Below are 24,636 nucleotides of genomic sequence, written 5' to 3'. Positions count from 1 at the left end.
GTATCATAAATTGTGATTCCTTACCTTTTCCCAGCTTTTATAGCTAATGCGCATTCTCGAGCTGATTGGCTCGAATTGATCTAAAAGGTGATTGTCTCTTTTACCTGTAAGGCGGGACTTCCTTTCCACATCCGTTGACTGTTGGGTGCTAGAGATCCTTGGTTGAGTGTTCCAATTTCTCCCATTAATTTAAATAGAAGTGACCCGTCTCTGCTAAACAGTCTCTGATGCAGTTAATAAGTGTAAAACAGACAGTCCAGATGAAGTCTCTGGACACATCTCTGGTGCTCGTCACGTACTTATGCGCACATACTGTATTTGAAATATTGGCATGTTAACATACTGAAATGAAAGATGTGTAGGCCTGAGAATCTCAAAAACTCCTTTTTTTCAGCAAAAGGTCAGTGAAAGGAGGCGTTTATCCTTTAGAAAATGTTAATCGTCAACCTCAGGAGGTCACACTAAATATAATATGAACCATTTTATTTATTAATTTTATGGGATTTGCAATATTTCAATTTTTTTGCAATAAACATGAAATATAGAACAAGTGTTTAACATTATTTTGCTTGACTTTAATAGAAAGTAAGGACTTTATTGGTGGGACAGGACAAAATCACCATTTTGAAATAAAGAAAATAAATAAAGAAATTGTGGAATGTGCCTCCAAACACTATACTCGGAGACCCAAACCCTCGCAAAAAATAAATAAATAAGAAAACACCGGATCAATAAGTCAACGAGTGCTGTTTTTCTTCCGTTCAGAATAAGAGCAACAGCAATTTCACACTTCCTGAACTGCTGCCGCTCATTACGGGATTTAATTGGCTGAACTATTCCATTCATTCAAGCGTGACCATTTGGGTGGGGCAGGAGCATTTTCACTATTCCGTCTCGTCAGGGGGTCACCATGGCAATCACTGGTGAAACACACACACACAGACTGTTCAGTCTGAACTCTATTTGTACCAGATCCAAGATGTATTGATTAGACAGTAATTAAATTGGCCTCTCTCTGTTTGATATAGATTTATAATCGCTCTCTTAGACTCTTGTGACATTTCAGCTTTGCAAACTCAATACTGCTCGCAAAACACGATAATCACTGCGCGACACATTCTTCATCCTTGACATCACAATGAGAGACGGCCAGTAATGTGACTCCAGTATTTGAACTGTTTTTAATTGCTTCGGTTTAAAGGGTCTTCTCATATCGAGACATCAAATATCTGCCGCAACCTAGAAGCTTCAGCTAATGACTCTGTTGGCCCAAACTACATTGGTTCTCAAGTTTGGTCATTTGAGCCCTGTCTCTAATGACAATCTCAAGCTTAAATACTCAAGATGCTGTGATATGTCAGTGCCAATTGCACGTTTAAATAAGTGTCAATGTGCCCCAGACTTTATGCTGATTGTAAACAGTCTGGATTTTGAGACTATTCACTCCTTAGTGCACTTAGTTCGAGCTTTGTAGAAGCGTACATCAAGAGTACTCGCAGCTGCTAAGGGGGCGCTGTGTCACTGGGCTGTGTCGGATTCTTTTGAGATGCTCATTTTTATATTGGCATTCCACATTTAAATGTGATCCAATATGGAGTCATGAAGTGCTTTTACAACCTGAGGTGGACGACACACACACAGAATCATTGTGATATGCACACATATGTCTCTTATGGCAGCCCTGAGAAGTATGTGCGAGTGTCCCACTGTGCATCTCACACAGTCACTTCCTTTCGCCATCTGTGAAACCCCTCCAAAAAGGGTGTGTACACGCCATACTTCAGTGTGTGTGTAGCAAGTGTTTTCCGTCAGCTTTACGTTAGGCATTGGAAAAGGTTTGTGTGGCTTTCAAGCTGTTTCAGTAACATGTTGTTTGTTCCAACGAGTAGCGGTGTAGCGCGACACAAAAAGCTACAATGCTGTTTTCTGTGTCACATTGTATTGTGCATGCAGCTTACATCCCAGTAAACTAAGGCAGAAATCAAACTCGTTGAACCACTCGATGGATTACTGATAAAGGATGAACTGATACATTTGCTTTGTCTTCTTTTTAGTTGCAAAATATTTCGTTAAATGCTGCTGTAGTAGTTTATAGTGTAGCTAACACATTTTTCAAAAGGGTAGCTTGACTATACTTTAAGTGCTGTTTACAGCTTCAGAAGCTAACGTTGAAAAGTAGCTTCCGCAACACTGTTAAACAGACAGAATGAAACTCATCCATTAGAGAGAGCAAGAGAGAGAGGGATAGTGTCAGTGTGATAAATGGCATAAATCTAACTGTGAAGACTGTAGGCTAAGAAAAAACGACAGAGCGAGAGACAAAAAGAAAATGAGGGTAAGAATGAAATGGAAGCCAATTCTTCATTTCCTCTCTCCGTGTCCACTCGTTTGTCTTTTTTCTTTTTGTCTGTTGTTGTTCTTCCTCTAAAAACAAGAGCGACAAACAGTGCATGAGCACTTGATATGACATAGGAAATGCAGAGCATGTTTCAACTGGTTGTACCAGGTTATGAAAAATGTGACATTAAATCACACCACTCGTTTTTGGCACTCAAAGGTTGACTGTTTTTGCGCTGATGTTTGGAAGCATCAGCCAGTGATAATGGATAATCATGTATCATTACTTAGGTGATGTCAGTACTAAAACTGAAACAAGACTTTTTCTGTAATGCTTTTGATGTGGATATAAAAGTGGCAAGTGGCATTGAGCAGTGTGTTTAAGCCCTGACACTAGTCATGTGGAGGCCCCGTAGTCTACTTATTTGTTCTTTTGCCAATCCACCAAGTCAGATGACTCTGATTGGCACACTGTCTCAGCATCCTTTAGATGGTCACATGATCAGGTCCAATAAGCTCACAGGAACAAAAGACCTAATTTCCTCTGTTTATCTTTTTTTTCTGGGAGGAGGAATGGATCGAAAAAAATAAATAGATTAAATCAATAATAAGTACATCTGTTGCTGAAGCATTCATTTGGTGTTATCTGCATCCCAACCAAAGCACATTTTCCTTTTAAAGCAAACATTTCCCTGTTTTAAAGGTCCAGCTTCAAAAGTGACATTCCTCGGAAACTGCCTCGTTGTCCGTCACCTTGTTGACCCTGTGTTTGGTCAGTGCTGCCATCAAATAATCAATCTTCATACTACTAGATCTATCTGCTGCCTTTGACAAGATGAATTACCTGATCGTCCTGGGCATCTTCTCTGGTCTGAGAATCACAGGAATTGATCTTTGCTGGCTTGAGTTCTACTTCTCTGCCAGAACCTTCACATTTTCCTGGAGGGGAGGGTTGTCTCAAGTCACATTGGCTAACCACTGCGGTGCCTCGAGGTTCAATGCTTGGCCTGCTTCTGTTCTTGATACACACAACATCGAGTCCAATCATATTGGCCCACGGCATTTCCTACCACAGATGATGCCAGCCTGTCAACCCCACTATCTCCGCTCGTATCACTGCCTGCCTTGTTCACGGCTTGGCCTGGATGAACAATTGCCACCAGCTCAACCTCGCAAAGACAGAACTTCTTGTTTTCCGAGCCGTTCCACAACAGCACAGTTAGGTTCAACAACACTAACAACAGCCATGCCACCCTGATGTTGTGGGGTAGTGTTTGATGACCAGTTAAATATCATTGCCCGCATCATCCACTCGGTCATGAAAATCAGACTCTACTCGTCTGAATATGCTCTGCAGCTTCTGGCCCAAGCTCTTGTCATCTCAAGACTGGACTACTTCAGTGCTCAGTTGGTCAGCATACAACCTAGCACAATTAGAACTCTACAGATGATCCAGAATGCAGTGGCTTGTCTGGTCATCAACCAAATTAGGAGGCCCCACATCACAGCCTTCTTGGTCTCGCACCACTGGCCAACTGTAGCTGCTCACAATAAAAGCTCTGGCTCTGATGCTGGCCTTCAGAACTGCCTCTGGACCAACACCCACTTATTTGAATTCTACCCTACAGATTTATGTTTCCTGTACTTCTCTGTAGTCAAAAAGTGAACAGTGCCTGGTGATACCATCACAATGGGGTACACGGTCACTTACTAGAAGCTTTGCCCTTGCTACGCCACTCTGGTTAAACAAGTTCTAAGCTTCCACCAGATCTGCTGAGACTATTACAACCTTCAAAAGTTCTGGAGAAGTGTAACCAAGGCCAAATGAGGTCTAACTAATGTTTCTCTCATTGTTGTTAGAGATTGGGGACCTACACAGAGTTCACATTACATTCTCTTTTATCCAATGTGACTTTCAGTGCATTCAATGCATATATTTTTTCAGTATCTATGTTCCCTGGAAATCAAAGTTTTGACCTACCCACTGCTAGCGCCACACTTTGCCAGGTAAGCTATAGGAACTGGCAAGAATGCACAGCATCAAATAATTCTGTCCTTTAATTTAAAAGGGGATGGGTTTGAAAAAGTGGGGAAATTCTTTGCTGTAATGCACATTTATGAAGGCATCCATTGACCAATGATCATTTCAGACAGGTGGTCCCAGCTGTGCTTTTGGAAATTGAAAGATTCTTGTTTGATAAATTCCCAGTTGAGAGAAACTGCCCTGGTTCTCTTGCGCCCTCAAAATGGGTCTTGTGTTGAACCTTAACATTGCTCACAGTAGGACGATTATTAAAATTGTATTTTCAATTACGATTTTGGCTTCCAACGATTATGAAAACAAGATAATTGAGATATATTATGACTCACTATGTGGTGAGCCATCACGTTATAATCGAGCTGCTGCAAACATGACAGAGTGACGAGTGTCCCCACACCAGAGTGTGCGTCAGCCGGGAGAAGATTCAATCTCTTTCCCGGTCACTTCACGCAGCTCGTAGATGCAGCGCTGACCTCACAGAGAAATGCCGGTTTCGGAGATTATTTTCATAAACCGTTTCCTTATTATTTGAACTTTAATAAAGGATGCTTTAAATATATAGTGCCGGGGTGTTTCATTGTGAAACTGAATACGGCATAATAATAGTTTTATCTCGATTATCTTGTTTTCATAATCGTTGGAAGCCAAAATCGTAATTGAAAATCTAATTTGATGAATCGCTCAGCCCTAGCTCACAGGAAGTAGATGTTCACAGAAGATACCATGAGACATTGCATTTCATTAAAGTTATGTACCTGATAGAATCATGCACTTAGTTCAAGTCCCTTTAGATAAAAGAGATGTGTCTTGAATGAGGGCACAATAGTGATAGTTCATGGCTTGCTTCTTGTGGGGTTTGAACCAGCAACCTTCCATTTATTTGGCCTCAGCTTTAACCACTATGCCAACAAAACGAAAGATTGTTCTTATCATCGTACACACACATGTTGTCCTTGATCCTGTGGTGACTGCTGGGTAAATGTTTGTGTGGAGAGCATTTGTTTACACTTGAGAGAGAATCATGAAACACCGTACACACACTCAAGGCCAGATTCAGACTCAAAAGCATGAGATGTAATGTCAAATCTGGTCTGTTTGTTGCTGTCATAGGTTAAGACACTGTACATGAATGACTGACAAGCATTTGAAATCCTCCGGTAAGATGGTAATAATGATCAATACTCACATTCTTTGTTGGAATGAATTTTAAAAACAAACATTTAGAAGTGAACGTCAACATCTAACGCAACAAAAGCAGATGTCAGACTGTAAGTGTGGCCGGAGGTGGAAGTCGTAACTCAATTTACGGCATCAGTTGAGAACTGAACTGCGTGGGTTGCGAAGTGAGTTGCGGTTGCCTGGGAAACCAGGTGGCGTCTGTGACCCGCTGTTTGAATTGGAGTTTAGGTCCAAAATCCTCCTGTGAGAGGATCAATAGTTTTTTCACGTGAAGACCATGAGAATATTAGTCTCTTACTATGATTGAAATGTTTGCTGATCACAAGTCAACTCTCTCTCTGCCTGTCTTTCTCTCTGCTTTGTCTGTCTTTGCACGTCTTTCTGTATGTCTTTATGTCTGTCTCACTCTCTGCTTATCTCTTTCTATGTCTGTCTCTCTTCCTGTCTTTTTACCTGTCTGTGTACCTGCCTCTCTCTTTGCATGCCTGTCTCTCTGCCTGTTTCTCTCTAACTGTCTGCCTCGCTGCCTACATGCCTGTCTCTCTCTCTCTGTATATGTCCCTCTGCATGTCACTCTATATTTCTCTCTCTTTCTCACTCTTTATCTGTCTCCCCACCTGTCTCTCTCTTTGTCTATCTATCTTTAATATCTTTTTTTTATTGTATTTTTTGTCTCTCTGCCTGTCTGTCTCTCTCTCACACACACATCTTGGCCTAGCGGAAACACTGAGGTCAGGTGCAGGGCCGCGGCCGTCTGCAGTAATTCAGTGATAAAGAATGTTGCTGTAGTCAGTCTATGAATCAAACGGCACGAGTAGATGATGTCGTACTTATCGAAGGTCGTCATCTGGCCGTTAAAGTGCTGGAGCTCACAGAGAGATCATCGGTCTCCAGAGATTCTCATTAGCCGAGCGTCAGCCATATGGAGCTCACGTACACACACACACACACACACACACACACACACACACACACACACACACACACACAGCAGCTCTTCTGTAGAGGTCAGCCGTGTATACTGCTAACGCTAACGTTAATGTTAAATGTTAACGTTAAACACAAACACACAAGGGGCACCTTTGAGGATGTTTTACAGTAAGGGTTACTCTTAGGCAAATCTTGAAGCAACAGCAATAGGATAATAAACACCAATGTTCATAAAATAGTTTATTAATTGTTATAATTAGAATAAGCAATTATAATAAACAGTTCCTCAAAATATTGCTATGTGTGATATTAAAATGTTTCGTTTTTTTAAAGTACATTTGTAGTAAGTTTGTAATAAAAGTACATTCTTGGAATAGACTATAATACCAGATATTACTTCACACAGCTTCAAACTAAGAATGAAAATAGACAGACCTCCACTGACCACAAATTATATTTCTGAACATGAATTGTATGAAAAGATTGATATCCCTGTGTTGAAATCAAACTTATATACTCTGGGCCATTCAACTTATCACAATGTATACTCGGGACATTAATAACGTGAAAATTTATTATTACAATTTGAAAAAAAATTCAGAACTTCTTAAACTATTTCAAAGAGTTTTCATAAAAAAATTACACTTCCTGTAGCACTTGACCTTTCACCCCACACTTCCTGTAGCACTTGCCATAGATGTGACTGTCTTGTCGGGCACTTCTCACACACCTTACAGTCTAGCTGATCACACAAAAGCTCAATGGGGTTAAGATCCGTGACACTCTTTTCCAATGATCAGTTGTCTAATGTCAATGTCTCTTTACCCACTCTAACATTTAATTTTTCTGTTTCAAAAGTGTCTTTTTCTTTGCAATTCTTCCCATAAGTCCTCCAGAGTCTTCTCTTTACTGTTGTACATGAAACTGGTGTTGAGCGGGTAGAATTCAATGAAGCTGTCAGCGGAGGACATGTGAGGCGTCTATTTCACAAACTAGAGACTCTGATGTACTTATCCTCTTGTTTAGTTGTAGTCTGCCACAACCTTACACCTTGTAGTTACACCTTTGTATGAAATCTTCAGTTTTTTCAAGCATTGTAAAGCCTTCATTCCTCAAAACAATGAATGACTGATGAGTTTCTATAGAAATCAGTTTCTGTTTTGCCATTTCTGACCTAATATTGACCTCAAGACATGCCAGTCTATTACATACTGTGGCACTCAAAAACAAACACAAAGACAATGTTAAGCTTAATTTCATGAACCAAATATCTTTCAACTGTGTTTGATATATGGCAAGTGATTTTCTAGTATCAAATCTTCAATTTAGCATGATTGCTCAAGGATAATGTGTTGGAGTGATGCTGCTGTCTAAATTTGATCAAAAATGACTTTTTTCAAATAGTGATGTGATGTTTTTTACATCAGTAATGTCCTGACTATACTTTGTGATCAGGTGAATTTCACTTTGGTGAATTAAAGTACCAATTTCCTTCTGAAACAGCTAAATCTGTACATTATTCCAAAATATTGGCCACCATTGTGTGTGTGTGTGTCATATATATATATATATATATATATATATATATATATATATATATATATATATATATATGTATATATATATATATTAAGGCTGCAACTAATGATTATTTTGATAATCGATTGATCTAACGATAATTAGAATGATTATTCAATGATTCTGTCGATTATTGCAACGATGAAACATTTGCTCTTAATCGATTATTCAGCTTGTGCCTCAACTAAAAGATTGGATTAAACGTGCTTAATAACAATAAAGAGGACAACATCATCTTATTACTGAATTAAACTGAATAAAAATTATTTTTTTCCTTTAATTCAGTGAAAGAAATCATTTTGTTATCAAGTGTTTTTGTCTTGTTTTCCATTTAAAATTGTCTACAAATCCTTAAAACAAGAAACATTTACTTGAGAAACTACATATACGTTTTTACAAGATATTTGATGTTTAGACTTGCTTTAAGAGAATGTATATTAAATATAAGTGTATTTTGAATGTAAGTGTATTTTTCACTTGATCATACTTCTGCGAGTGCAGTAAAGACAAAATATAATTATATTCAAGATCTATTCTCTAAAAGCAAGTCTAAATACCTTCTCAGGTCAATACATCTTTTTAAAATGATTTTTAGATATTTTAAAATATTTTTATTTTTAATATTATATTCAACATTCTCAGATAATATTTCTTTATTCTGCAGTTTAGCTGCTAAAGAAAATGTACATTGTTTTAAATGAGTTATATTGGAAAACAAACCAAAACAAAAACAAATCATAAAAATATTTTGTTGCAGTGTATAATGGGGTGACAACTCTCTCACCTTTCTGTTCACTCCAATCCATCTTTAACTCACTAAAATACAAACTCTCTTGTGGTGGTTGAGGAGATTCCCCCTATACTATGTAAAGCGCTTTGAGTTTGAGAAAAGCGCTATATAAATGTAACTTGTTGTTGTTGTCTTATTAATAAAGCTGAGTATTGACAATTTTCTTCTCGATAAGAAACACACAGTGACACATATTTTATGATTCAATAAATCTCGAGTCATCATGTTATAATCTAGCTGCATTAAGCGTGTGCGCTCGAGGGATGAACGTCCCATGACAGAGTGTGCAACAGCCGGTGCAGTTTCAATCTCTCCATACACGCAACTCATAGAAGAGGCGCTGACTGCACAGAGAAATGACCGTTTCAGAGTTTATAGTTATTTCAATTATCTGCTTCTGTATTATTTTAACTTTAATGCATAACCGAATAAAGGATATAACGCATTAAATATAACCGCATTAAAGATGTAACGCTTTAAATATAACTGCATTAAAGAAGTAACGCATTAAATATAACCACATTAAAGATGTAACGCATTAAATATAACCGCATTTAAGATGTAACGCATTAAATATAACCGCATTAAAGATGTAACGCATTAAATATAACTGCATTAAAGATGTAACGCTTTAAATATAACTGCATTAAAGAAGTAATGCATTAAATATATATAACTGCATTTAAGATGTAACGCATTAAATATAACTGCATTAAAGAAGTAACACATTAAATATATATAACTGCATTTAAGATTTAAGGCATTAAATATAACCGCATTAAAGATGTAACGCATTAAATATAACCGCATTTAAGATGTAACGCATTAAATATAACCACATTTAAGATGTAACGCATTAAATATAACTGCATTAAAGAAGTAACACATTAAATATATATAACTGCATTTAAGATGTAACGCATTAAATATAACTGCATTAAAGTAACGCATTAAATATAACTGCATTAAAGATGTAATGCTTTAAATATAACTGCATTAAAGTAAAGCATTAAATACAGTATATTTAACTGCATTAAAGAAGTAACGCATTAAATATAACTGCATTAAAGAAGTAACGCATTAAATATAACTGCATTTAAGATGTAAAACATTAAATATAACTGCATTTAAGATGTAACGCATTCAATATAACGGCATTAAAGATGTAATGCTTTAAATATAACTGCATTAAAGAAGTAACGCATTAAATATATATAACTGCATTAAAGAAGTAACGCATTAAATATATATAACTGCATTAAAGATGTAACACATTAAATATAACAGCATTAAAGATGTAACGCATTAAATATAACCGCATTTAAGATGTAGCGCATTAAATATAACCGCAGTAAAGATGTAACACATTAAATATAACTGCATTTAAAGATGTAGCGAATTAAATATAACTGCATTTAAGATGTAACACATTAAATATAACCACATTTAAAGATGTAATGCATTAAATATAACCGCATTTAAAGATGTATTGCATTAAATATAACTGCATTAAAGATGTCACATTAAATATAACTGCATTAAAGATGTAACACGTTAAATGTAACTGCATTTAATATGTAACGCATTAAATATAACTGCATTTAAAAATGTAACGCATTAAATATAACTGCATTTAATGATGTAACACATTAAATATAACTGCATTTAAGATGTAACGCATTAAATATAACTGCATTTACGATGTAACGCATTAAATATATATAACTGCATTTAAGATGTAACACATTAAATATATATAACTGCATTAAAGAAGTAACGCATTAAATATATATAACTGCATTTAAGTTGTAACGCATTAAATATAACTGCATTAAAGATGTAACTCATTAAATACAACGGCATTAAAGATGTAACGCTTTAAATATAACCGCATTAAAGATGTAACGCATTAAATATAACTGCATTAATGATGTAATGCATTAAATATAACTGCATTAAAGATATAATGCTTTAAATATAACTGCATTAAAGAAGTAACGCAAAATATATATAACTGCATTTAAGATGTAACGCATTAAATATAACTGCATTAAAGATGTAACGCATTAAATATATATAACTTAATTTAAGATGTAACGCATTAATTATAACTGCATTAAAGATGTAACGCATTAAATATAACTGCATTAAAGATTTAACGCATTAAATATAACCGCATTAAAGATGTGACGCATTAAATATAACTGCATTAAATATAACGGCACTTAAGATGTAACACATTAAATATAACCGCATTTAAGATGTAACACATTAAATATAACCACATTTAAGATGTAACACATTAAATATAACTGCATTAAAGATGTAATGCATTAAACATATATAACTTAATTTAAGATGTAAAGCATTAAATATAACTGCATTAAATATAACTGCATTAAAGATTTAACGCATTAAATATAACTGCATTAAAGATGTAACGCATTAAATATAACTGCATTAAAGAAGTAACACATTAAATATATATAACTGTATTTAAGATTTAACGCATTAAATATAACCACATTTAAGATGTAACGCATTAAATATAACTGCATTAAAGATGTAACGCATTAAATATAACTACATTAAAGATGTAACGCATTAAATATAACGGCATTAAAGATGTAACGCTTTAAATATAACCACATTAAAGATGTAACGCATTAAATATAACTGCATTAATGATGTAATGCATTAAATATAACTGCATTAAAGATATAATGCTTTAAATATAACTGCATTAAAGAAGTAACGCAAAATATATATAACTGCATTTAAGATGTAACGCATTAAATATAACTGCATTAAAGATGTAACGCATTAAATATAACTGCATTAAAGATTTAACGCATTAAATATAACTGCATGAAAGATGTAACACATTAAATATAACTGCATTAAATATAACGGCACTTAAGATGTAACACATTAAATATAACCGCATTTAAGATGTAACACATTAAATATAACTGCATTAAAGATGTAACGCATTAAACATATATAACTTAATTTAAGATGTAAAGCATTAAATATAACTGCATTAAAGATTTAACACATTAAATGTAACTGCATTAAAGATGTAACGCATTAAATATAACTGCATTAAAGAAGTAACGCATTAAATATAACCGCATTAAAGATGTAACGCATTAAATATAACCGCATTTAAGATGTAACGCATTAAATATAACTGCATTAAAGAAGTAACACATTAAATATATATAACTGCATTTAAGATGTAACGCATTAAATATAACCGCATTTAAGATGTAACGCATTAAATATAACTGCATTAATGATGTAACGCATTAAATATAACGCCATTAAAGAAGTAACGCATTAAATATAACTGCATTAAAGATTTAACACATTAAATGTAACTGCATTTAAGATTTAACGCATTAAATATAACCACATTTAAGATGTAAAGCATTAAATATAACTGCATTAAAGATTTAACACATTAAATGTAACTGCATTTAAGATTTAACGCATTAAATATAACCACATTTAAGATGTAACGCATTAAATATAACCGCATTAAAGATGTAACGCATTAAATATAACCGCATTTAAGATGTAACGCATTAAATATAACTGCATTAAAGAAGTAACACATTAAATATATATAACTGCATTTAAGATGTAACGCATTAAATATAACCGCATTTAAGATGTAACGCATTAAATATAACTGCATTAATGATGTAACGCATTAAATATAACGCCATTAAAGAAGTAACGCATTAAATATAACTGCATTAAAGAAGTAACGCATTAAATATAACTGCATTAAAGAAGTAAAGCATTAAATACAGTATATTTAACTGCATGTAAGATGTAACACATTAAATATAATTGCATTAAAGAAGTAACGCATTAAATATAACTGCATTTAAGATGTAAAACATTAAATATAACTGCATTTAAGATGTAACGCATTCAATATAACGGCATTAAAGATGTAAAGCTTTAAATATAACTGCATTAAAGAAGTAACGCATTAAATATATATAACTGCATTAAAGTAACGCATTAAATATATATAACTGCATTAAAGATGTAACGCATTAAATATAACCACATTTAAGATGTAACGCATTAAATATAACTGCATTTAAGATGTTGCGCATTAAATATAACCGCATTAAAGATGTAACACATTAAATATAGCGACATTAAAGATGTAACACATTAAATATAACTGCATTAAATATAACTGCATTAAAGATTTAACGCATTAAATATAACTGCATTTAAGATGTAACGCATTAAATATAACTGCATTAAAGATGTAACGCATTAAATATAACTGCATTAAAGAAGTAACACATTAAATATATATAACTGCATTTAAGATTTAACGCATTAAATATAACCACATTTAAGATGTAACACATTAAATATAACCGCATTAAAGATGTAATGCATTAAATATAACCGCATTTAAGATGTAAAGCATTAAATATAACTGCATTTAAGATGTAACGCATTAAATATAACTGCATTAAAGAAGTAACACATTAAATATATATAACTGCATTTAAGATGTAACGCATTAAATATAACCGCATTTAAGATGTAACGCATTAAATATAACCGCATTTAAGATGTAACACATTAAATATAGCGAAATTAAAGATGTAACACATTAAATATAACTGCATTTAAAGATGTAGCGAATTAAATATAACTGCATTTAAGATATAACACATTAAATATAACCGCATTTAAAGATGTAACGCATTAAATATAACCGCATTTAAGATGTAACGCATTAAATATAACCGCATTAAAGATGTCGCATTAAATATAACGGCATTAAAGATGTAACGCATTAAATGTAACTGCATTTAAGATGTAACGCATTAAATATATACGCATTTAAAGATGTAACGCATTAAATATAACCGCATTAAAGATTTAACGCATTAAATATAACTGCATGAAAGATGTAACACATTAAATATAACTGCATTAAATATAACGGCACTTAAGATGTAACACATTAAATATAACCTCATTTAAGATGTAACACATTCAATATAACTGCATTAAAGATGTAACGCATTAAATATATATAACTTAATTTAAGATGTAAAGCATTAAATATAACTGCATTAAATATAACTGCATTAAAGATTTAACGCATTAAATATAACGGCATTAAAGATTTAACGCATTAAATATAACTGCATTAAAGATGTAACACATTAAATATAACTGCATTAAATATAACAGCACTTAAGATGTAACACATTAAATATAACCGCATTTAAAGATGTAACGCATTAAATATAACCGCATTTAAGATGTAACGCATTAAATATATATAAACACATTAAATATGTAACACATTAAATATAACTGCATTTAAGTTGTAACGCATTAAATATAACTGCATTAAAGATGTAACGCATTAAATGTAACTACATTAAAGATGTAACGCATTAAATATAACGCCATTAAAGATGTAACGCATTAAATATATATAACTGCATTTAAGAAGTAACGCATTAAATATATATAACTGCATTAAAGATGTAACTCATTAAATATAACCGCATTAAAGATGTAACGCATTAAATATAACCGCATTTAAGATGTAACGCATTAAATATAACCGCATTAAAGATGTAACGCATTAAATATAACTGCATTAAAGATGTAACACATTAAAGATGTAACACATTAAATTTAACCACATTTAAGATGTAGCGCATTAAATATAACCGCATTAAAGATGTAACACATTAAATATAGCGACATTAAAGATGTAACGCATTAAATATAACTGCATTTAAAGATGTAACGCATTAAATATAACCGCATTTAAGATGTAACGCATTAAATATAACTGCATTAACGAAGTAACACATTAAATATATATAACTGCATTTAAGATGTAACGCATTAAATATAACCGCATTTAAGATGTAACACTTTAAATATAACCGCATTTAAGATGTAACACATTAAATATAGCGACATTAAAGATGTAACACATTAAATATAACTGCATTTAAGATGTAACACATTAAATATGACCACATTTAAAGATGTAACGCATTAAATATAACAGCATTTAAGATGTAACGCATTAAATATAACCGCATTTAAAGATGTATCGCATTAAATATAACCGCATTAAAGATGTCGCATTAAATATAACTGCATTAAAGATGTAACGCATTAAATGTAACTGCATTTAATATGTAACGCATTAAATATAACCGCATTTAAAGATGTAACGCATTAAATATAACCGCATTAAAGATTTAACGCATTAAATATAACTGCATTAAAGATGTAACGCATTAAATATATATAACTTAATTTAAGATGTAAAGCATTAAATATAACTGCATTAAATATAACTGCATTAAAGATTTAACGCATTAAATATAACTGCATTAAAGATTTAACGCATTAAATATAACTGCATTAAAGATGTAACACATTAAATATAACTGCATTAAATATAACAGCACTTAAGATGTAACACATTAAATATAACCGCATTTAAAGATGTAACGCATTAAATATAACCGCATTTAAGATGTAACGCATTAAATATATATAAACACATTAAATATGTAACACATTAAATATAACTGCATTTAAGTTGTAACGCATTAAATATAACTGCATTAAAGATGTAACGCATTAAATGTAACTACATTAAAGATGTAACGCATTAAATATAACGCCATTAAAGATGTAACGCATTAAATATATATAACTGCATTTAAGAAGTAACGCATTAAATATATATAACTGCATTAAAGATGTAACTCATTAAATATAACCGCATTAAAGATGTAACGCATTAAATATAACCGCATTTAAGATGTAACGCATTAAATATAACCGCATTAAAGATGTAACGCATTAAATATAACTGCATTAAAGATGTAACACATTAAAGATGTAACGCATTAAATTTAACCGCATTTAAGATGTAGCGCATTAAATATAACCGCATTAAAGATGTAACACATTAAATATAGCGACATTAAAGATGTAACGCATTAAATATAACTGCATTTAAAGATGTAACGCATTAAATATAACCGCGATTTAAGATGTAACGCATTAAATATAACTGCATTAACGAGTAACACATTAAATATATATAACTGCATTTAAGATGTAACGCATTAAATATAACCGCATTTAAGATGTAACACTTTAAATATAACCGCATTTAAGATGTAACACATTAAATATAGCGACATTAAAGATGTAACACATTAAATATAACTGCATTTAAGATGTAACACATTAAATATGACCACATTTAAAGATGTAACGCATTAAATATAACCGCATTTAAGATGTAACGCATTAAATATAACCGCATTTAAGATGTCGCATTAAATATAACTGCATTAAAGATGTAACGCATTAAATGTAACTGCATTTAATATGTAATGCATTAAATATAACCGCATTTAAAGATGTAACGCATTAAATATAACCGCATTAAAGATTTAACGCATTAAATATAACTGCATGAAAGATGTAACACATTAAATATAACCGCATTTAAAGATGTAACGCATTAAATATAACCGCATTAAAGATTTAACGCATTAAATATAACGGCACTTAAGATGTAACACATTAAATATAACCGCATTTAAGATGTAACACATTAAATATAACTGCATTAAAGATGTAACGCATTAAATATATATAACTTAATTTAAGATGTAAAGCATTAAATATAACTGCATTAAATATAACTGCATTAAAGATTTAACGCATTAAATATAACTGCATTAAAGATTTAACGCATTAAATATAACTGCATTAAAGATGTAACACATTAAATATAACTGCATTAAATATAACAGCACTTAAGATGTAACACATTAAATATAACCGCATTTAAAGATGTAAAGCATTAAATATAACCGCATTTAAGATGTAATGCATTAAATATATATAAACACATTAAATATGTAACGCATTAAATATAACTGCATTTAAGTTGTAACACATTAAATATAACTGCATTAAAGATGTAACGCATTAAATATAACTACATTAAAGATGTAACGCATTAAATATAACGGCATTAAAGATGTAACGCTTTAAATATAACTGCATTAAAGATGGAACACATTAAATGTAACCGCATTAAAGATGTAACTTATTAAATATAACCGCATTTAAAGATGTAACGCATTAAATATATATAACTGCATTAAAGAAGTAATGCATTAAATATATATAACTGCATTAAAGATGTAACGCATTAAATATAACCGCATTAAAGATGTAACACATTAAATATAACCGCATTAAAGATGTAACGCATTAAATGTAACCGCATTTAAGATGTAGCGCATTAAATATAACCGCATTAAAGATGTAACGCATTAAATATAGCGACATTAAAGATGTAACACATTAAATATAACCGCATTTAAAGATGTAACGCATTAAATATAACCGCATTTAAATATGTATCGCATTAAATATAACCGCATTAAAGATGTCGCATTAAATATAACTGCATTAAAGATGTAATGCATTAAATGTAACTGCATTTGAGATGTAACGCATTAAATATAACCACATTTAAAGATGTAACGCATTAAATATAACTGCATTTAATGATGTAACGCATTAAATATAACTGCATTTAAGATGTAACGCATTAAATATAACTGCATTTACGATGTAACGCATTAAATATAACTGCATTAAAGATGTAACGCATTAAATATAACTACATTAAAGATGTAACGCATTAAATATATCTTCATTAAAGATGTAACGCTTTAAATATAACTGCATTAAAGATGTAACGCATTAAATATAACTGCATTAAAGATATAATGCTTTAAATATAACTGCATTAAAGAAGTAACGCATTAAATATATATAACTGCATTTAAGATGTAACGCATTAAATATAACTGCATTAAAGATGTAACGCATTAAATATATATAACTTAATTTAAGATGTAACGCATTAAGTATAACTGCATTAAAGATGTAACGCATTAAATATAACTGCATTAAAGATTTAACGCATTAAATATAACTGCATTAAATATAACGGCACTTAAGATGTAACACATTAAATATAACCGCATTTAAGATGTAACACATTAAATATAACTGCATTAAAGATGTAACGCATTAAATATGTATAACTTAATTTAAGATGTAAAGCATTAAATATAACTGCATTAAATATAACTGCATTAAAGATTTAACGCATTAAATATAACTGCATTAAAGATTTAACACATTAAATATAACTGCATTAAATATAACAGCACTTAAGATGTAACACATTAAATATAACCACATTTAAAGGTGTAACGCATTAAATATAACTTTATTTAAGATGTAACGCATTAAATATATATAACCACATTAAAGATGTAACTCAATATAACTGCATTTAAGGTGTAACGCATTAAATATATATAACCGCATTAAAGATGTAACGCATTAAATATAACCGCATTTAAAGTTGTAACTCATTAAATATAACTTCATTTAAAGATGTAGCGAATTAAATATAACTGCATTTAAGATGTACCGCATTAAATATAACCGCATTTAAAGATGGAACGCATTAAATATAACCGCATTTAAGATGTAACGCATTAAATGTAACCGCATTTAAAGATGTATCGCATTAAATATAACCGCATTAAAGATGTCGCATTAAATATAACTGCATTAAAGATGTAACACATTAAATGTAACTGCATTTAAGATGTAACACATTAAATATAACCGCATTTAAAGATGTAACGCATTAAATGTAACTGCATTTAAGATGTAACGCATTAAATATAACCGCATTTAAAGATGTAACGCATTAAATATAACTGCATTAAAGATGGAACACATTAAATATAACTGCATTAAAGATGTAACGCATTAAATATAACCGCATTTAAAGATGTAACGCATTAAATATAATCGCATGTAAAGATGTAACGCATTAAATATAACTGCATTTATGATGTAACACATTAAATATTTATAACCGCATTAAAGATGTAATACATTAAATATAACTGCATTTAAGATGTAACACATTAAATATATATGACCGCATTAAAGCTGTAACGCATTAAATATAACTGCATTTAAGATGTAACTCATTATATATATACATATAACCCCATTAAAGATGTAATGCATTAAATTTAACTGCATTTAAGTTGTAACGCATTAAATATAACTGCATTTAAGATGTAACACATTAAATATATATAACTGCATTAAAAACTACATTAAATATAACCGCATTAAAGATGTAACACATTAAATATAACCGCATTTAAAGATGTAACGCATTAAATATATATTACCACATTAAAGATGTAACGCATTAAATATATATAACCGCATTCAAAGATGTAACGCATTAAATATAACCGCATTTAAAGATGTAACGCATTAAATATATATAACCGCATTAAAGATGTAACACATTAAATATATATAACCGCATTAAAGATGTAACGCATTAAATATATATAACTGCATGAAAGATGTAATGCATTAAATAGAACCGCATTAAAGATGTAACGCATTAAATTGAACCGAATTAAAGATGTAACATATTAAATATAACTGCATTTAAGATGGAACACATTAAATATAACCGCATTAAAGATGTAACACATTACATATAACTGCATTAAAGATGGAACACATTAAATATAACCGCATTAAAGATGTAACGCATTAAATATAACCGTTAAGATATAACGCATTAAATATATATAACCGCATTAAAGATGTAACACATTAAATATATATAACCGCATTAAAGATGTAAGGCATTAAATATATATAACTGCATTTAAAGATGTAACACATTAAATATAACTGCATTAAAGATGGAACGCATTAAATATAACCGCATTTAAAGATGTAACGCATTAAATATATATAACCGCATTAAAGATGTAACACATTAAATATATATAACCGCATTAAAGATGTAACGCATTAAATATATATAACTGCATGAAAGATGTAATGCATTAAATAGAACCGCATTAAAGATGTAACGCATTAAATTGAACCGAATTAAAGATGTAACATATTAAATATAACTGCATTTAAGATGGAACACATTAAATATAACCGCATTAAAGATGTAACACATTACATATAACTGCATTAAAGATGGAATGCATTAAATATAACCGCATTAAAGATGTAACGCATTAAATATAACCGTTAAGATATAACGCATTAAATATATATAACCGCATTAAAGATGTAACACATTAAATATATATAACCGCATTAAAGATGTAAGGCATTAAATATATATAACTGCATTTAAAGATGTAACGCATTAAATATAACCGCATTTAAAGATGTAACGCATTAAATATATATAACCGCATTAAAGATGTAACGCATTAAATATACATAACCGCATTAAAGATGTAACGCATTAAATATATATAACTGCATTAAAGATGTAACGCATTAAATATACATAACTGCATTTAAGATGTAATGCATTAAGTATAACAGCATTAAAGAAGTAATGCATTAAATATATATAACTGCATTAAAGATGTAACATATTAAATATAACTGCATTTAAGATGGAACACATTAAATATAACCGCATTAAAGATGTAACACATTACATATAACTGCATTAAAGATGGAACGCATTAATTATAACCGCATTAAAGATGTAACGCATTAAATATAACCGTTAAGATATAACGCATTAAATATATACAACCGCATTAAAGATGTAACACATTAAATATATATAACCGCATTAAAGATGTAAGGCATTAAATATATATAACTGCATTTAAAGATGTAACGCATTAAATATAACCGCATTTAAAGATGTAACGCATTAAATATATATAACCGCATTAAAGATGTAACGCATTAAATATACATAACCGCATTAAAGATGTAACGCATTAAATATACATAACTGCATTTAAGATGTAATGCATTAAATTTAACTGCATTTAATGATGTAACCCATTAAATATAACCGCATTAAAGATGTAACGCATTAAATATAACCGCATTAAAGATGTAACGCATTATATATAACCGTTAAGATGTAGTGCCAGGGTGTTTCCTTTCAAGAGCACTGGCTCCACTGATTCCACAATGAGAGTGCTTCTGTATTTACTTATTTTGTATTTATTATTTTTCCCTTGTACGTTGTGATCTTCATCAGCTGAAGCTGTTTGGAAAGTTTCGAGTGCATCTGGACTGTGATCTGTGTAATTCTTCCTCTCCTCAGTCAGTCGTGAACTGCAGTGCTCCTCTCGTGCGTCATCATTAGAGTTTAATATGATCTCATGTTACGTTAAATTACATCAAACGACTATTTGACGCTGTAGATAACGTCGACTAGTCGTTTTAGCCCTAATATATATAATATATATATATGTGTGTATATTTGTATAGAAATAGCCAAACCATGCTACTGGTAATGGAAATTGTTTTACATGATTTAAACATATTATAAATTTATATAAATGATAAATAGTAGCTAATATTAATTTGTTTGTTAGTGAACGGCTCTCTCTTTGTCTGTCAAACAGAATGACAACTAAATGTCTCTGAATGGCCAGTCACCTCTGGTAGGGCATATTTTATGTTGTTGTGGCTGTTATAAAGTCACTGTGCTGTGAAAATGGCTTGAAACATTCTCATACTGCACCATTAAATTAATGCAGTGTGAAAGGTCACAATGCTCTCATGCAAGTGCGTGCTTGTGTGTGTGTGTGTGTTAGAAGACAATCCTTTAGTCTTTAAGCACTGTTTGGATGTACAGTGGCCGCAAAAATATTTGGACACTTACATGAAAATATCAAAGCAAGTGGCATTCATGTGAAAGAACGACAGCTCAAGCACACTTGATGTTTTTGTTTGTAGTCTCTTGTCGATGTACAGTAGAAGTCGTTAGCAGACTTGTGTTTCCTGCCTGATTTATCTCTAATCGAGGTCAAATGTCACACGCCGGACATTGTACCCACCTGAGCTGGGAGGTGGGCGGCACCTAGCTTCGTTAGTTTCCTAGCAACAGGCGTGCTGGACCGTGCTACTTGTGGTGGTTCTGGCACCGGTCCGTTTCATTGGTTCTGACTCTCCTTTCACAGCACAATTAACACGGACAAAACAAAGCCCAGAAGGTTTAACCAGACCACACAATGAGAACTGAATGTGACCCAGTATTCTCAGCTTGATCTGTAATGAACTCTGGAAAACTGAACAAAAGTTATAATAACACATCTTTCAGTCCCTTCTGGTCTGAAGAGGTATAGAGGGTCTGGGTCAGAGGTTAACCCTCTTCTGAGGGCTTCAAGTTGGCGTGCTTTCACTGGACGATTATTTTTGGCGTTGCTTCAAGCAGAATCCCTCACACACTTGAAACACAGTCAACACACACACTGGTTCAGTATGTTTGGAATGGGATATAGCGCGCTACTTACTGAACACTGTGCAGTATATGTTAGTAAAAATAACAAGTGAACAGTATGCATGATTTCATCTCGGACAGTACTAGTCTACATTGTTGTCAGTGCGAGTGGCATCCAGTTCTCATTTTAGAAATAAAAACAGTTCTTTTTGCAATTTTGTATTAAAATGTTTGAACTTTTGGCAGTCTGATCAAATAACTAGAAGCACTGCATAAATATTAGTGTAGTGTTCTTGGGCCAAGCCAAAGTCTCACACTAATAATACCTTTCAAAATCAACTGCAGGCTGCCAATGCAACAAAACACACACACACACACACACACACAACCCACTTTTTCATGTCCGTTGGCTTTATGCTTTCACAGGCCTTTAGTACATAGTCATATAAAAACAGCTCGATTATAGTAAGAACATGTGTCTTGATATTTGAGCCTTAACTCCCTCTCTCTCACTCTCTGTTTTAAAGCAAAAAGCAATTTCTCCGCTCGTGTGGTGATGTACAGCGCGAGCTGTTAAGCGGGATTTACTGTCGACCCCAAACGCCATTAGAGCACATCCACTGACAGCCTCATCTGTGATGCCGTATTCCACGACGACGTGGCGAGCGCTCAGATAACTGCATGACACCCGTCCTGACAGCCGCAAAAGATACGATTTTACGTATTTACATGCTGAGAGAAATGCACTTTGGTGTAGACAGAGAGAGAGACGGGTGGAGGGTGTGGGCAGACATTTTGGATCCCTTTAGTCGGCGTGGTAACACCCTGCATCTATGGGATGCAAATGTCACATCCTGTAATCACTGGCCCACTGCTGACTAAAATGGCATATTTTCTTTTATAGATTTATGTTTTATTTGGCAATAATGTGCAAAATGACAAAAATGTGTGTCAAGCAGTAACAGATATAGTCAAATATTTCATACTGCTTACAAACATATGAAAGATTAATGTGTAATTGATTGAGCTCCTAAAATAAACACATATAATGACAAATGAAAATGTTTAGTCAGTTTAGGATATTGCATTATGTGCCGACAACACAACTTGTGCATTCTGACTGGAGTGTAACGTAGTTCAAGTTGACCTGTTCATTTGCTTGTAATATTTAATAATCATATTTAATAATATAACATCTCTGTGTGTGCTGATGTCAGTGTAGTCTTTAAACTCTCTCTGTTATCTTCTGTTCATGTTCAGTTGAATCAGCACGTCGAGATTTCTCCTTTCACTTGATTGTGTTCATTGTTTATTTATGTTCTGCTCTGATCTGTGACCTCGTCTTGTCCCGAGAGAGTGAGACACATGAACTCTGACCTCCATACGATAATCCACTTGAACCGTAAGAAAAAGGACTCTTGTGTAACCACATCTCTTCCTCTGCTTTCTCTCTCTCCCTCTCTGTTGCAGCACCTCCAAAGTTCTTACGAACCCCTAACGATCAAACGGGTGTTCAGGGCGGCGTTGCCTCCTTTATCTGCCAGGCGACGGGTGACCCACGGCCCAAGATCGTGTGGAACAAGAAGGGGAAGAGAGTGAGCAACCAGCGCTTTGAGGTATTAGGTCTATTGTTCTGATGTAAAATGCTCGACAAAGTGAATGCTAACGATAGCCACACCTCCATTAAGCCACGCCCACTGCTTTAATTACACCCGCCCATTAGCAGTCAGCCATTAACCACGCATGAATATTCATGTCATAATGTCCACTCTGGACAGATCATTGTCTTTAACAGTATTTGTGTTTGATCTGAAGACGTCCCAGTCTTTTATACTCCAATATTTTACTCCAAAATCTCAATGTTTTAAAGTCAGGCTTCATTTTAGATATGCAAAATATAATTTCAGATTTTCTTCATATTGATTTGGGGTTAAATATGACCTGGACATTTTCTCAACAAGATTTGACAGAATCACCAATAACAAGATAAATTGTATTATTAGATTTTTAGAGAATATATTACATTGAATGAATTTTGTATTATTATTATTATTATTACATAAACCTAACAAAATGAAAAAAGCTTCATTAATAACTTAATTAAAATGTATTCTCTACAAAGTCTTGCACAGGTTTGCTAGTTTAGATGTTTTCATGTGTAAAAACGAGACACACATACTTGAGAAAATGATTCTTTGGCATGTGATCATAAAATGACCTTCATTGAAGATGCGGTAGATGAAATGCTACTAATGTCAAACATGCGCTTTGCTGACAAGTGTTCCAGAAAGTTTCTTTGCTGCTCGCTCTTGGATCATCTCATTTGCTTGTCAGTGCATGTTCGCAGGTCTCGAGTGTGTTTATTTATCTGTT

The 24,636-nt window shown here is 32.4% G+C and overlaps 1 protein-coding gene across 8 annotated transcripts in view; it reads left to right on the top strand.

The window, feature by feature from the left end:
* Positions 1-24,636, top strand: part of LOC127647831 (receptor-type tyrosine-protein phosphatase delta-like) — a 534,579-nt gene that overhangs the window by 409,849 nt on the left and 100,094 nt on the right. For all 8 annotated transcript variants that reach the window (XM_052132317.1, XM_052132365.1, XM_052132326.1 and 5 more), the window contains exon 9: positions 23,734-23,879. In XM_052132317.1, coding sequence (XP_051988277.1) covers positions 23,734-23,879 — 146 coding nt within the window. The remainder of the gene's footprint in view (positions 1-23,733; positions 23,880-24,636) is intronic.

Source organism: Xyrauchen texanus, chromosome 1 (assembly GCF_025860055.1).
Source record: "Xyrauchen texanus isolate HMW12.3.18 chromosome 1, RBS_HiC_50CHRs, whole genome shotgun sequence".
Taxonomy (NCBI): domain Eukaryota; kingdom Metazoa; phylum Chordata; class Actinopteri; order Cypriniformes; family Catostomidae; genus Xyrauchen; species Xyrauchen texanus.
Note: the sequence above shows the minus strand (reverse complement) of the source record. Positions and strands in the feature narration are given on the sequence as shown.